The sequence below is a fragment of the Clupea harengus genome, chromosome 9, assembly GCF_900700415.2.
Source record: "Clupea harengus chromosome 9, Ch_v2.0.2, whole genome shotgun sequence".
NCBI classification, from domain to species: domain Eukaryota; kingdom Metazoa; phylum Chordata; class Actinopteri; order Clupeiformes; family Clupeidae; genus Clupea; species Clupea harengus.
In genome coordinates this window covers 20,391,964-20,405,167 of record NC_045160.1, presented here as the reverse complement: position 1 = coordinate 20,405,167, position 13,204 = coordinate 20,391,964, and the positions used below count along the sequence as shown (strand labels likewise).

The following is a 13,204-nucleotide window of genomic DNA, read 5'->3' as shown; positions in this document are numbered from 1 at the left end:
CGGTAACAACAGCTCATGCATGCTATGACAGGAAACATATTTATTTTACCTCGTCATTGGGTTCAAAAGGCCTCCTCTTCCTTGTTGGAGTGTACTGTTCATCATTAGTGCTCATCTCATCACCTGACAACCTGTTGACCACACTGTATTGACATACTCACCAGCACTAGCATCGGGTTGTCCTCGACACAGCCAGCAAGACCTTAGCTACAAACATACAAAAAGAATTGTCGAAGTGACATGAAGTTAACTAACCATTCAGAAACGTCCTGTTGAAGCCTACATTCTCGAACTTGTTCGGGAGCCTCTTGTTTAGCGACTGACTGGTTCATAACGGTATGAGTGCACCGTTGTGTCTTCAGCAGCCCTATTTCTCTCATGGTATGTCGGCACACCCCGCGGAGAAGGGGGTGGGGTGAGATGGCTCATTACCATCAGGTTAACAAATGCAACTGCATGAATAATAATGCAGCAAGTCAACGCTAGATAATTGGTGTTGGTCACTGAGACTCAAATGTCCTAAAGCATTCTCTAATTTTATCCTCTGGGCTGATGCCCTAAATAACTACTTGGGAGGCTTGTCATTTTTGATAAGTTTTCAACCTATGCTGCCATTTTAAATGTATATTGTGTATGTGACATATATTATAGTTTGGGTGGAATTATACTTTAGGCACTATTAGAATGGGTAACAATAGCCTATGAACACTGCATGCACAGTTAGGCTATATGTAGGCTTATAGCTAGGTATGTGATGCTGCATAAAAGAATAGTTATAATATGTATAGTCAGATCATTTTAGGCGTCACTGAAATCATAGTTTCAATGGACTGGTTGTGTTTCATGTTTGCTTGCAATCTTTTACTATTTGAAGACTATTGATGTTTGTCTAGCTGCACTTTAACCTCGCCCATCATAATCCTCCTCCCTACTCGTGAACAAGCAAATGGTTCCTTGTCAAAGACTTTGTAAGTCATCTTAACTCTATTAAACTGAAACTCTTCACATTCCTTATTTACAACTATTGTGGGTATTTTAATGCGCTTTAAAAAGGTTTGAAAAAGAGTGTCACAGGTCTTATGAATCCTCGCGAAACCATACCAACAATTTCATCAAACTCTGATTATGTCTTAGAGTTCAGCCATAAAAAAACAACTCAGAGGGATATTCAGAATGCAAGCATTTATTAGGTGCATTGTTACAAAATGGTCACATTAATCAGGATATTAATCCAATTAAAAGTGACAAGACTGATGAGGATTTACTCTGCCTCCTTGCCCTTGGAAAGAGAAAAAAAATACGACATGAAATTGGTTAGAAGTAAAGCAAATGCAGCTTAAATACATTCAGAAATTGAGTACATTACTTTTTGACATAATAAGTACATTACTTTTTGACATAATAAGTTTTACCTTTCCAGAGTCACGGCTCTTTGCCCTCAGCTTGTTGACCTGGGATTCAGCAATGTCAGCACGCTCCTCAGCCTCCTCCAGCTCATGCTGAACCTTCCTGACCTTGGACAGGTGGGTGTTGGCTTGTTCCTCCTGATAATGAGGGAATGTATTTAGTGAATAGAAATGATCCGGTTTTAGAGTGAACATGTTATCCCTGTATTAAAATTTGCAAAACTTTAGAAGACATTTTCCGTTACAGATGAGATTAAAAAAAGAACTACTCACAGCTTCCTCAGCCTGCCTCTTGTAGGCCTTGACCTTCATCTGCAGCTTGTCAACCAGATCCTGCAGTCTGTTGACGTTCTTCTTGTCCTCCTCAGTCTGATGAAAAAAACAGGGTCTGTCAAGCAATGCTCCCTCCTCTTGGAGTCTGATGCCGTTTTAAAGAGTAAAAAGGGATTTTTGTACCTGGTAGGTGAGCTCCTTCACTCTCCTCTCATATTTGCGGACTCCCTTGACAGCATCAGCACCACGTCTCGTTTCAGCGTCAACCTCACCTTCCAGCTCACGAACCTTAACATGAGGAATATTTACATTTCAAACAATGATCTTTGTTTATTCATTACATTTTGAACATATTTCCCAAAATTGTTTACCTACCCTGGACTCCAGTTTCTGGAGTTGTTTCTTGCCACCCTTCATGGCCAGATTCTCTGCCTCATCCAGGCGGTGTTGCAGATCCTTCACAGTGGCCTCCAGATTCTTCTTCATCCTCTCCAGATGAGAACTGGTGTCCTGCTCCTTCTTCAGCTCCTCTGCCATCATGGCAGCCTAGATGATAGAATGTGGGTTTTTCATCATATAACCGTACATATATGTGTCTTAATATGTTATTCAATTCATTTATTTAATATTTCATAACATAAAACTCCATTTACATCAGTAATAGCTTTCTTGGCCTTATCTTCAGCATTTCTAGCCCCTTGGACAATGTCTTCAACTTCACCTTGGATCTGAACCAATTCGGTCTCAAGCTTCTTCTTGGTGTTCACAAGACTTGTGTTCTGTTGTTAAGCAAGAGTTATATATTGAATGATTGAAACGGTGATAAAAAAATATGAAAATGGAGTTGAATTATTTTTTGACGATTTTAAGAAATTATGTTCACCTGGGAGTGAAGGAGTCCAACACGCTCACTGGCATCAAGCAGTTCCTGTTCAGCCACTTTGCGGCCTCTCTCTGTCTGCTCCAGGGCAGCTCTCAGCTCCTCAATCTCAGCCAACATAAGGTTGTTCCTGCGCTCCACCATGGCAACCTGCTCCTTCATATCCTCCTGTCCTCGGAGAGCATCATCAAGGTGCAGTTGGGCATCCTAACCAAAAAAACATGGAAAGAAAAGAGATATGTATTGTACTACCAAGAGACAGTTTAGGCTATATTACATAAGAGTACACAAAAGTATTGTTTTATTGACACAATCTGACCTTCAGTTGACCCTGCACATTTCTCAGTTGTTTCTGGGACTCAGAAGCCTGTCGGTTTGCATGGCTCAGCTGAACCTCCATCTCATTGAGGTCTCCCTCCATCTTCTTCTTGATTCTCAGGGCATCATTCCTGCTCCTGATCTCAGAGTCCAGAGTGCTCTGCATGGTGTCAATCACCCTCTGGCTATTCCTCTTGATCTGCTCCATCTCCTCATCCTTCTCTGCAAGCTTCCTATCAACCTCACCCTTGACCTGGTTGAGCTCAAGCTGAATGCGAAGAATCTTGGACTCCTCGTGCTCAAGAGTTGCCTAAAGAAGGAAACGAGGAATTTTCAAATGTAAATAACTTGAGTTCTGTACAGTTTTGTTGTGTATAGTAATGCCTGCCTGAATATATATACCTCAGCCTCTTCCAGGGCAGTCTGGATCTCTGACTTCTCAGTCTCTACAGTCTTCTTGGCCTTCTCCAGCTCATGGATGCTCTTTCCAGTCTCACCAAGTTGCTCAGTCAGGTCAGAAATCTCCTCTGCAGGTGTGCAGTTATAATATTACAGTAAACATATTCAGGATTTTTAAATATTGTTTTAAGACACCATTCATTCCATTTTAGTGGAATACAATGTATGTATCCAGTTATTTGGACTCACGTTGGAGGTTCTTGTTCTCCCTCTTCAGGGTCTCCAGATGATCAAGAGCCTCCTCATAGGAGTTCTTCATCTTGAACATCTCAGTGCTGAGAGAGCGACCCTCTTTCTGGGCACCCTCCAACTCTGCTTGACTCTCCTCATACTTCTGCTTCCAATCTGCCAGGACCTTTTTGGAACAGTTTTTGTTGTAAGATGGATTTGTATGCAACCCTTACCTGTATTCCACATCTGAATGATATATTGGAGGTATTACCTTGTCAAAGTTCCTCTGCTTTTTGTCAAGATTGGCAGCAAGACCATTGGCTCTCTCCACATCAATCATGAGGTCTTCAACCTCACCCTGAAGTCTAAGCTTGGTCTTCTCAAGAGAAGCACACTTTGAGTTGGTGGCCTCAATTTGCTCCTCAGCATCCTGCAGACGCTGGGCAAGCTTTTTCCTGATTAAATCATAAAACAGTTGGCCCTAATTTAATAGATGCACACCGTGGGTTCTTGCACGAAACAAAGAAGGGCATATTAATTTGAGGATTTCATTCCATGTGCACAGACCGTAGCGCCTTTGAGGGTAGACCAACGCCTCATTTGGGTGTGTCTGATCAAAAAGGTAGGCGTTTGACTACTTACTAAATTTACAGATCAAAATATGTTCCCAAATGGCTATGCAACTACGCTCTACGCTGCACAAACAGTAAATAAAACAATCCAGTAGCCTCAAAGGGGCCTTAATGACACAGTGAGACAGAAAAGTAATTTCAAATTGTTTTAGTTCACAGCATAGTACTCACTCCGTTTGGACTCCCTGATCAACGTGTTGTTCTTCCATTTACCATTCTAAAATAGTTTAACGTCTCTCAGCATAGTGGCAGTAAAGACAGTGAGAAGAAGCGCGATTTCTCTTTCTACATATCTGTGTCATTTTCACTGTTCATTAAATATGATTTATTTCTAACATGGGCTACTGAAACTATCATGTCAGTTGACACTTCACAGTGGGTCTGTGTAAGTTCAGTATGTTGCTTGAATAAGTTGCACCTACCACATAAAGCTGTTTCATGTCAAATACAACTAGAGTGGTTGTAAAAGTCATGTCGTTGCATGAATTGCAATCATCATAAAGGTAGACTATAGTAATAATTATTCAATCTACAGTTCAGTCTACGTGGGGTAAAAGGCCAGAAACTCATTCAAATCACTCGTCTAATAATTACATTTGTGTTATTAGCCTGTACGTTCTCTATATGAATTGCAAATTTAGAATGCAACCTAATTATTAGGCCTTCAGAGGGATTAGCCGAGGTAGATGACAGGGAAGGAAATTTGAAACCTCCTGTGTCATATGGCTTGCTGGTTAACCTGTTTCTTGAACTTAGACGCTGAATCTGATAGTTTCCCAAGTCTCATGATATTATATCAATCTTTGATTGATTTATTTGCCGTTTGGGATTATTTACTTTGCTCTGAATATGGAATATTACCTGTGTTTCGTGGACATCTTTGTTTTTCCTGAAAACGATTAAATGGAGTCACAAGGCTTCCTGCTACTCTAGCATCCGACTCCTCCCTTTGATTTTACTCCATTAGTGGACTATCATAATGTCACACGCGTAACACACAGCCCTTTGCCCTTTCAAATTAGGATGCATAATGTCTTTGATTATTTAGTTGTACATACTTGGACTCCTCAAGCTCCTCAGTGCGCTGGATGGCATCAGTTTCATATTTGGACCTCCACTGAGCCACTTCACTGTTGGCCTTGGACATGCCCCGCTGCAGCTCAGCCTTTGCCTCCTGCTCTTCCTCAAACTGCTCCCTCAAAAGGTCGCAGTCATGGCGTGCAGACTGAACAGCATGGGCCAGGGCATTCTTGGCCTGTTTATGAATGAGTATGTATAGTCTTAAATGGATGCACAATATTTCATTAATGTAAGCCAGTAGTCTTTTACTTAATTAGGATTCTTTACCTTGACCTCCTCTTCATTAATCCTCTTCAGTTCCTCAATTTGCTGAGTGTATGCCAGCTTGCTTCTGCTCAGCTGAGAAAGAAGTGCATCTTTCTCCTCCACCCGACGTCCAAGCTCACCTGGTTGACAGTTGTGTTTTTTAGCACAAAGTTTGCAGACAAATAAGAGGTAAACATATGCATTCCATAAATATTACCATTTTCAGTAGTAAGCCTTGCTCTCTGAGCACTGAGGTCAATCAGCTGGCGGACTCCCTCATCACTCTTAGCCTTGATTTCACTTAGTTGGTCCTCAAGGGTGCGGCACATCTTCTCTAGATTTCCCTGTTTATGAAAATGCATGTGAACCATACGAAGGTAGGGAAAACAATGCAGTAAGATTACATTTAGCACCTCAGAAACAAGTTGAAAGTGAATTGTGTAACTTGGTTAGTTCAAAGCAATACGCGATGGCATACATTTCACTAACCTTAGCTTTCGCAACAGCCTCCATGTTGCTGGAGAGATCATCAATCTCCATCTTATATTCACTCTTCTCCTTCTCAAGCTTCTGCTTGACACGCTGGAGGTTGTCGATCTGCTCTCCGAGCTCAGCCACGCTGTCTGCCTGCTTCTTGCGGAGAGCTGCAGCAGTGGCTTCATGCTGCAGGGTGGACTCTTCAAGGTCACGACGCAGCTTCTGGAACTCAGCCTCACGCTTCTTGTTCATCTCAATCTGAGCAGAAGTGGCACCACCAGCCTCCTCAAGCCTCTCACTGATCTCCTCAAGTTCCCTGGAAAGATCAGATCTTTGCTTCTCAACTTTGGCACGAGCTGCACGCTCAGCCTCAATCTCTTCCTCCAGTTCCTCAATGCGAGCCTATAGATTGTGAGAACATACATAGTCATACATGTCTTTCAGAAAATGCTAAACATTTTGATCAGAGTACACAAACCTGAAGCTCCTTGATCTTCTTCTGAAGCTGAGCACCCAGTGATTGTTCATCTTCAATCTTACTAAGAAGTTGACTTGTTTCAAATTCCTTCCTGTTTAACAAAAGGAAAAAGAAATGAACCTGAAGTTGGCTGCACACATAGAAACTGAACGTCAGTGTTTCATAATAGATAATAGATAATAGATGTCGCCTTTACTTTTTTATCTTCTCATCAGACTGCTGCTTTTCATTTTCCAGATCCATGACATTTTCCTGGGATAGTTTAAGGTCACCCTCAAGCTTTCTCTTGGCTCTCTCAAGGTCCATGCGGAGCTTCTTTTCTTGCTCCAGGGAACCCTCAAGCTATTGAATCAAAGTGTGAGGTATTCAAGTGGGAAAAAATATACTGAAGCTTAGTGTGAATAATTGTATCCATATAGATGATTAACTCACGTCATCTACTTGTTGTTCAAGCTTAGCCTTGGCTTTGGTCAGAGTGTTGACTTTGTCTTCCTCTGCCTGAAGATCATCAAGAGTCTGCTGATGGGCCTCTTGGAGAGCCTTCTTTTCCTTTGTCAGCTTAGCAATGGACTCATCTTGAGAAGCCATCTCTTCAGTTAGGTTTTTAACCTGTGCATAGAACGTTTCATGTCAGTATCCAGTAAAATTTAGAAACATTACTGACTTTATACATATTTTTGCTAGCTTTGCACTGTGATAAAACCCTACTAAATACCACATTGATGTTCTTCCTTCAATAAATGCCAACCTTGTTCTCAGTGGCATGTTTCTCCTTCTCCACTTTGGCCAAAGTCAGCTCCAGATCGTCAATGTCTTTCTTGAGCTCAGAACATTCATCCTCCAACTTCCTCTTCTTGGCAGTCAGCTCAGCATTGATTTCCTCTTCATCCTCCAGTCTCTCGGATGTCTCTTTGAGTTTGGCCTCGAGCTGAATCTTACTCTTGATAAGTCCCTCACACCTCTCTTCAGCATCATTGAGACCCTCAGATCCCTAGAGATAAGAGATAAGAGGATTAATGTCTGTTTACATTTGCTTCCATACATATACCAGATATTAAGTGTTACGCCAACAGTATTACAACTAGAGAGAGATAACATACAGATGACACTTGCAGCTGCAAGTCATTCCTTTCTTGCACAATAGAGACCATCTTCTCCTCAAGTTCCTTCTTCCTGGCCTCAGCCTTTGCCAGACTCTCTTTGCATTTTGCAAAGTCCTCTTTCATGTTGGCCAGCTCTTTCTCTGTCTCAGCACTTTGCAGAAGAGGCTTGATCTTGTAGTAAACCTTCATCCAGGGCCAATGCTTGACATTCATGAAGGATCGGATGTTGTACTGGATGGTAAAGACAGCCTCCCTACAAAATCAGTTTTGGTTGTAAATTATTTCACAACCTAACAATCATGTGTAGAATTTTGATTGCATGAATTCATACATTAATAGATATTTGATACAATTGTGCCTTTTACTAATACAGTTCTATTTGCTGTTGACCACTGAATATTCATGTTTAACATTACTGATACTTTTGTGAATGAAATTGACCTTCTTTCCATCATCTTGACAAATTCCTTCCTACTCAGGTATGCACGGCAGAGAGCCTGAGTCATTGTGACCAGGGCAGCCAGTTTCTCATCTCGCATCTCCTCAAGTGTACCCAGCAGACCAGCCTTGAAGAATACCTGAGAGGGAGGAGCAAAAACCATATGAGCATTTGGAAGAGAGATGGATGGTTCTTCTTGGAATACAGTTCTTTTAAGATCTTTACCTTAGTGTGTCCAAACTTGTACTCCTCGTGATTAATGTCAATTGATCCCAAGAGTTTCTCAGCAGCCTTCTTGTTGTCAATGAATTGACCTTCAGGGATAACACTGGCATTGAGGACTTTGTATCTGCAGTTAATCAAATACATGTGTTATTTTTCCTCTTCAAAATCAAACATAAAAAGATAGTTTATCTGCTCTCAATTCACCTTTGCTTGAAGTCAGCATACTGGATTCTGCTTGGGAAACCCTTTCTACAGATTCTGATACCCTCCAGTACACCATTACACCTGAGCTGGTGGATGACCAGAAAGTTCTGCATATAACCTGTCAAGACACAAAGGTGTCAGTTATAGGAAATAAAACACAAGGTCTAAAATAATGGACTTGTTTTCCTTAATTTTAACGACATAATCAAAAATCTTTACCTGGTTTCTTAATCTCATTTGGAATCAGACAACGCACAAAGTGAGGATGAGTGCTCCTCAAGTTGGTCATCAGTTTTCCCAAGTTCTCCTGTTAAAGTAAGAATGCAGTCAATCAATGACCTTACCTTTCTTTATAATGATTGATTTATTTGTGTTTGTTATTGGTTCAAAATGTATACCCTGAACTGTGAAGACACAGTCTGCATGGAGCCACCCTTCTTCTTCTTACCACCACCACCAGTCTCTGTTGACACACAAATGATGAATTGGATTATTGAGCTGTATATGTAGATTATGATATAATTGCTTTTTGTGTGTTAGCTTTGTGACTTTAACAGGTTTTTACCCTCAACAATAGTTGGGTACAGGACGGGCAGCAGTTTCACTGCTGACTTCTGGTACAGCTGCACAACAGAGTCATTCAGTGGATCCTTGTTCTTGTCCAGCCAACCAGTAACATTGTAGTCCACAGTGCCTGCATAGTGCACCAGGGAGAAGTGAGCCTCAGCCTTGCCTTTGACTGGCTTGGGTTTCAGGAAGGCATTGGTCTTGCCAAGATGCTGGTCATACAGCTTGTTTTTGAAAGTGACATCAGAGGCCTTGGGGAACATGCACTCCTCTTCAAGGATTGCAAAGATACCCATGGGCTGTTTAAAACACAAGATTGCATTATTTTAAAATCGGACATCATGAAACAATACATGTCTACATTTTGCTTTTTTGGTTGATTGAAATGGACCTTCTCAATAAGCTCAATGCAAGCGGCCAAATCCATGCCAAAGTCGATGAACTCCCAAAGAATGCCCTCCTTCTTGTACTCCTCTTGCTCCAGGACAAACATGTGGTGGTTGAAAAACTGTTGCAGTTTTTCATTGGTGAAGTTGATACACAGCTGCTCCATGCTGTTGTACTGTGTTGGATACATATTAAACATTATTTGAGAGAGGCTCACCTGAGTTACGAGAAATAAATAATGTTGGTAAACAATCTCATAATTTTGTCCTCACATCAAAAATCTCAAAGCCAGCTATGTCCAGTACACCAATGTAGAATTGCCTTGGTTGCTTTGTGTCCAACATCTGGTTGATACGGATGACCATCCACAAGAACATCCTCTCATAGATAGACTTGGCCAAGGCCATAACTGAATTATTGACCTGAAACATGATGTCAAAGTAATTGTCTCAGTAGGTACAGACCAAACCATACAGTTTATTTTTGAACATGTATGATAAAAGAAGGACAATACCAGCTGTCAAATTATTTTCAAATAATGTCAAAAACCTTGTAGTGGGTGAAATAATACCTGTGGCACTGTCTGAGCCTTGGTGACATACTCATTTCCGACTTTCACTCTTGGGTTGCACAAAGCCTTCAGCATATCAGCAGAGTTCAGGCCCAGGAGGTAGGCAACTTTGTCAGCATCTGGAAACAACAAAGCATGTAAGTGAGTTTTTTATATCAGTATTTTACCCTGGCAAATAATCCTTAACTTAAATTGTGAGTTCACCATAAATATTTTTTTCTAAAAATGTATGTTGTAGACATACTTGCAGCTGTAATCTTGATTAATAAATATTATGAATGAATATAATATGAACTATAACAAGAGGAAAAAGTACAAGTTAAAGTTTGTATTATATATTTTTTATATATCTTGTACTGTATATACTGATACATCAATTTAATATAGCAAAATTACTTCAATAAAGAAGACTACCTTGTAGTTATAAGTAGAACTGACCAAGGTTCAGTAGAGTTTTTAAACCCACCCTCATTGCCATCAGGCTCAGCCTGCTCCTCACGCTGCTTCTGCTTGAATTTCATGTTGCCATGATGGAGCACAGCACCAGTCAGCTTGAAAATGGCGCATTTCTCTTCTTGAATGAAACCCAGGATATCAATGGCATCCTGCAATTACATGCATGAATGCAATTTAAGAGCATAACCATTTATAATCATTATATTTTTAAGAATGGAAACCCAGAATGTCAATGGCAGTCTGAAATGATGAATTATATAATTATTATTATAATGTTTTTTTTTTTTAAATAAAGTAATTGCTGGATGACTTACATCGGTGGCGTCCAACTCCTCTTTGTCATCAATGCTGGCCACAGTGATCTGACCCTGACTGCACATGGGGTAGTCATAGGGGTTGGTTGTGATGAGTGACATTTCTGTAGAGGTAAAACAAACTTGTTGTCGCAAATTAATAGTTAAATGTAATGTTTTGGATTCTTGGTTGAAAATATGAACCCTACCGACAATCTCAGGCTTGTGGTTGGTCATCATCTGGTAGAAGATGTGGTAGCCTCTCTCAGCAGGAAGCTGGAATGTCACTCTAGACTTCTCCAGCAGGTCTATTAAGTTGGGGAAGTACGTATTTTCATTTGACAAAATTAAGGCAGGAATGATTAAATATTTGTATAAACATGAAGGATAAGTATACTTACAAGTCTCAATATCAGCACTAGCCAGTTTTCCAGTTGTGTTAAAGTGAATTCTGATGAATTTACCCTGTTTGAGATCAAATTATATTCTAAGAAATGTATTCCAATTAATGGCTACAGAACTGAGGCAGGAGTTTAAATGAGAAGTTAACTTACAAAACGGGAAGAGTTGTCATTCCTCACAGTCTTAGCATTACCATAAGCCTCCAACAGTGGGTTGGCAGCAATAATCTGGTCTTCAAGAGAGCCCTGCAAGTCAATGAATATGTTGTTAGAAAGTGAAGGTGTGTGCTGCTTTATAATTAGCCTATGAATGTGTAAAGGGTTCCTACCTTTATCTTTCCAGCGGCTGCTGGCGCCTCTTCCTTTTTTTTGCCACTAGACACTGCAATTGTTGCAAAGTACTGGATGACACGCTTGGTGTTCACAGTCTTGCCAGCACCGGATTCTCCACTGGATTAAAAAGAAGTTTTGCAGTTCAGATCACAATTAAAAGAGTACCAGAAGAGTACACAGAAGATAATGCAACATTGTATCCCTTTTTTAAACTGTCAAAAGTTTGAATGCATGCTTGACACTTACGTAATCAGGACAGACTGGTTCTCCCTGTCTGTGTGACAAAATAGAGTTGAATTTATTTTTCCATGAAAATTAGTTCATGAACAAATACATAATTGAATCATTACATTTACATTTACATTTAGTCATTTAGCAGACGCTTTTGTCCAAAGCGACGTACAAGGGAGAGAACAGTCAAGCTAAGAGCAATAAAAAGCATGGTGTAACAATAAATACTACTTTACATGAGAATTAGAAAAATTAGAATCATATTATTCAGTGGCTTTTAAACTAAAATGCTTACCTTGTTGCATGAACTGATAGGCATTATCAGAGACAGAGAAGATGTGGGGTGGGGCCTCCACACGCTTCTTGCCTCTGTAGGCCTCCACCACTGATTGGTCATACACTGGGAGCCACTTGTAGGGGTTCACAGTGGCACAGAAAAGTCCAGAGTAGGTCTAGACAGAGAAAGTAAAGGGGCTTGGTTTTCCAGCTTTTTGATTATTTTTTTTATATTGTTTTTCATCTGTGAGAAATCATAATGCTTACGTAAATCATCCATGCTGCATAACGCTCTTTGAGGTTATACAGGACAGATGCTTCATTGAGGTGGGTCATCATGGCCATGTCCTCAATCTTGTCATACTTGGGAGGATTCATGGGGAAGACTTCGTCCTCCTTAAAGGTCTTTTCCTAAAACAAATTAACAAAATAGAGAGATGAATTCAAGAAATGTTCTGTATAATTGAAGTAATCACTAAATATCTGAACAAAATACAAAGAGCCTTGCTAACATACCTCCTTTGTATCATGGACTTCCACAGTGACTTTGCCACCATCTCTCTTCTTGATTGTACCCTTGAGGTACAACTCCTCCTTGTCAACTACATACACAGCTGATTTTGCATCAAAGGGCTTGCTTTGGGCCTCAATTCTCTCCCTCTCAGGCTTACGAAGGTAAATCGCAGCCGCCCCAAAAACGGCCATTTCCCCGTCTCCCATGGTTGCAGGTTACTGCATAGATCAGAAGCATTTACAAAACTAAGAATAGTGAACATAAAAGACTAAGAGTCATTATTTTAATCCAATCAGTTGTTAAATGCTAACAAACACATTTGGAACAAGGAACCACATAACAGTTTCCCTTGTATTGTTTGAGTAGCCTCTCAGAAATGACTAACGGTAATATAGCAGAAAAACATCTAATCAGGGAAAGCAACTGTTCATATAAAATGAGTATTTGTCTAGAAACTGCCCAGAAAGTGGAAAAATAATAATCAAACAGCACACTACATTAAATAGCACAGAAAAGAAAGTACTTCACTGCAAAGTGAAGTCAATATATTTATTGCATTACTAACCCTAAAACTGGTCCTATCACTTGCTTTTGTACATTTACAGTGACATATATTTGTATAAGATGCACAGACATCAATTATATCAGTACACAATTTCATAATGGTTCATCAGTCTGCAAAATAAAACATAGACTATATCTGTACATTTTCAACTTTTTCTTCATATTCTTCAGGGATTTCCTTTCATCAAGATTCAATGAAAACATTCAGCATTGAAACCAC

At 40.2% G+C, this 13,204-nt stretch overlaps 1 protein-coding gene across 1 annotated transcript; it reads right to left on the bottom strand.

Annotated features, from left to right (window-relative positions):
* Positions 1-1,261: 1,261 nt before the first annotated feature.
* LOC105902797 (myosin heavy chain, fast skeletal muscle-like) lies at positions 1,262-12,799 on the bottom strand. The gene is made up of 39 exons (XM_031573806.2): positions 12,423-12,799; positions 12,174-12,317; positions 11,926-12,082; positions 11,646-11,673; positions 11,396-11,516; positions 11,220-11,312; positions 11,067-11,130; positions 10,875-10,973; positions 10,687-10,790; positions 10,383-10,521; positions 9,917-10,035; positions 9,618-9,767; positions 9,350-9,520; positions 8,957-9,257; positions 8,790-8,854; positions 8,611-8,698; positions 8,392-8,509; positions 8,188-8,311; positions 7,965-8,101; positions 7,521-7,776; positions 7,169-7,411; positions 6,853-7,029; positions 6,617-6,762; positions 6,421-6,511; positions 5,955-6,344; positions 5,683-5,809; positions 5,487-5,605; positions 5,198-5,394; positions 3,779-3,962; positions 3,526-3,691; positions 3,280-3,404; positions 2,879-3,187; positions 2,563-2,766; positions 2,333-2,458; positions 2,055-2,225; positions 1,863-1,967; positions 1,680-1,775; positions 1,413-1,544; positions 1,262-1,279 (listed from the first exon to the last, which is right to left on the bottom strand). The coding sequence occupies exons 1-39, from the start codon at positions 12,624-12,626 to the stop codon at positions 1,262-1,264; spliced, it is 5,808 nt and encodes a 1,935-aa protein (XP_031429666.2). The 5' UTR covers positions 12,627-12,799.
* Positions 12,800-13,204: the final 405 nt, after the last annotated feature.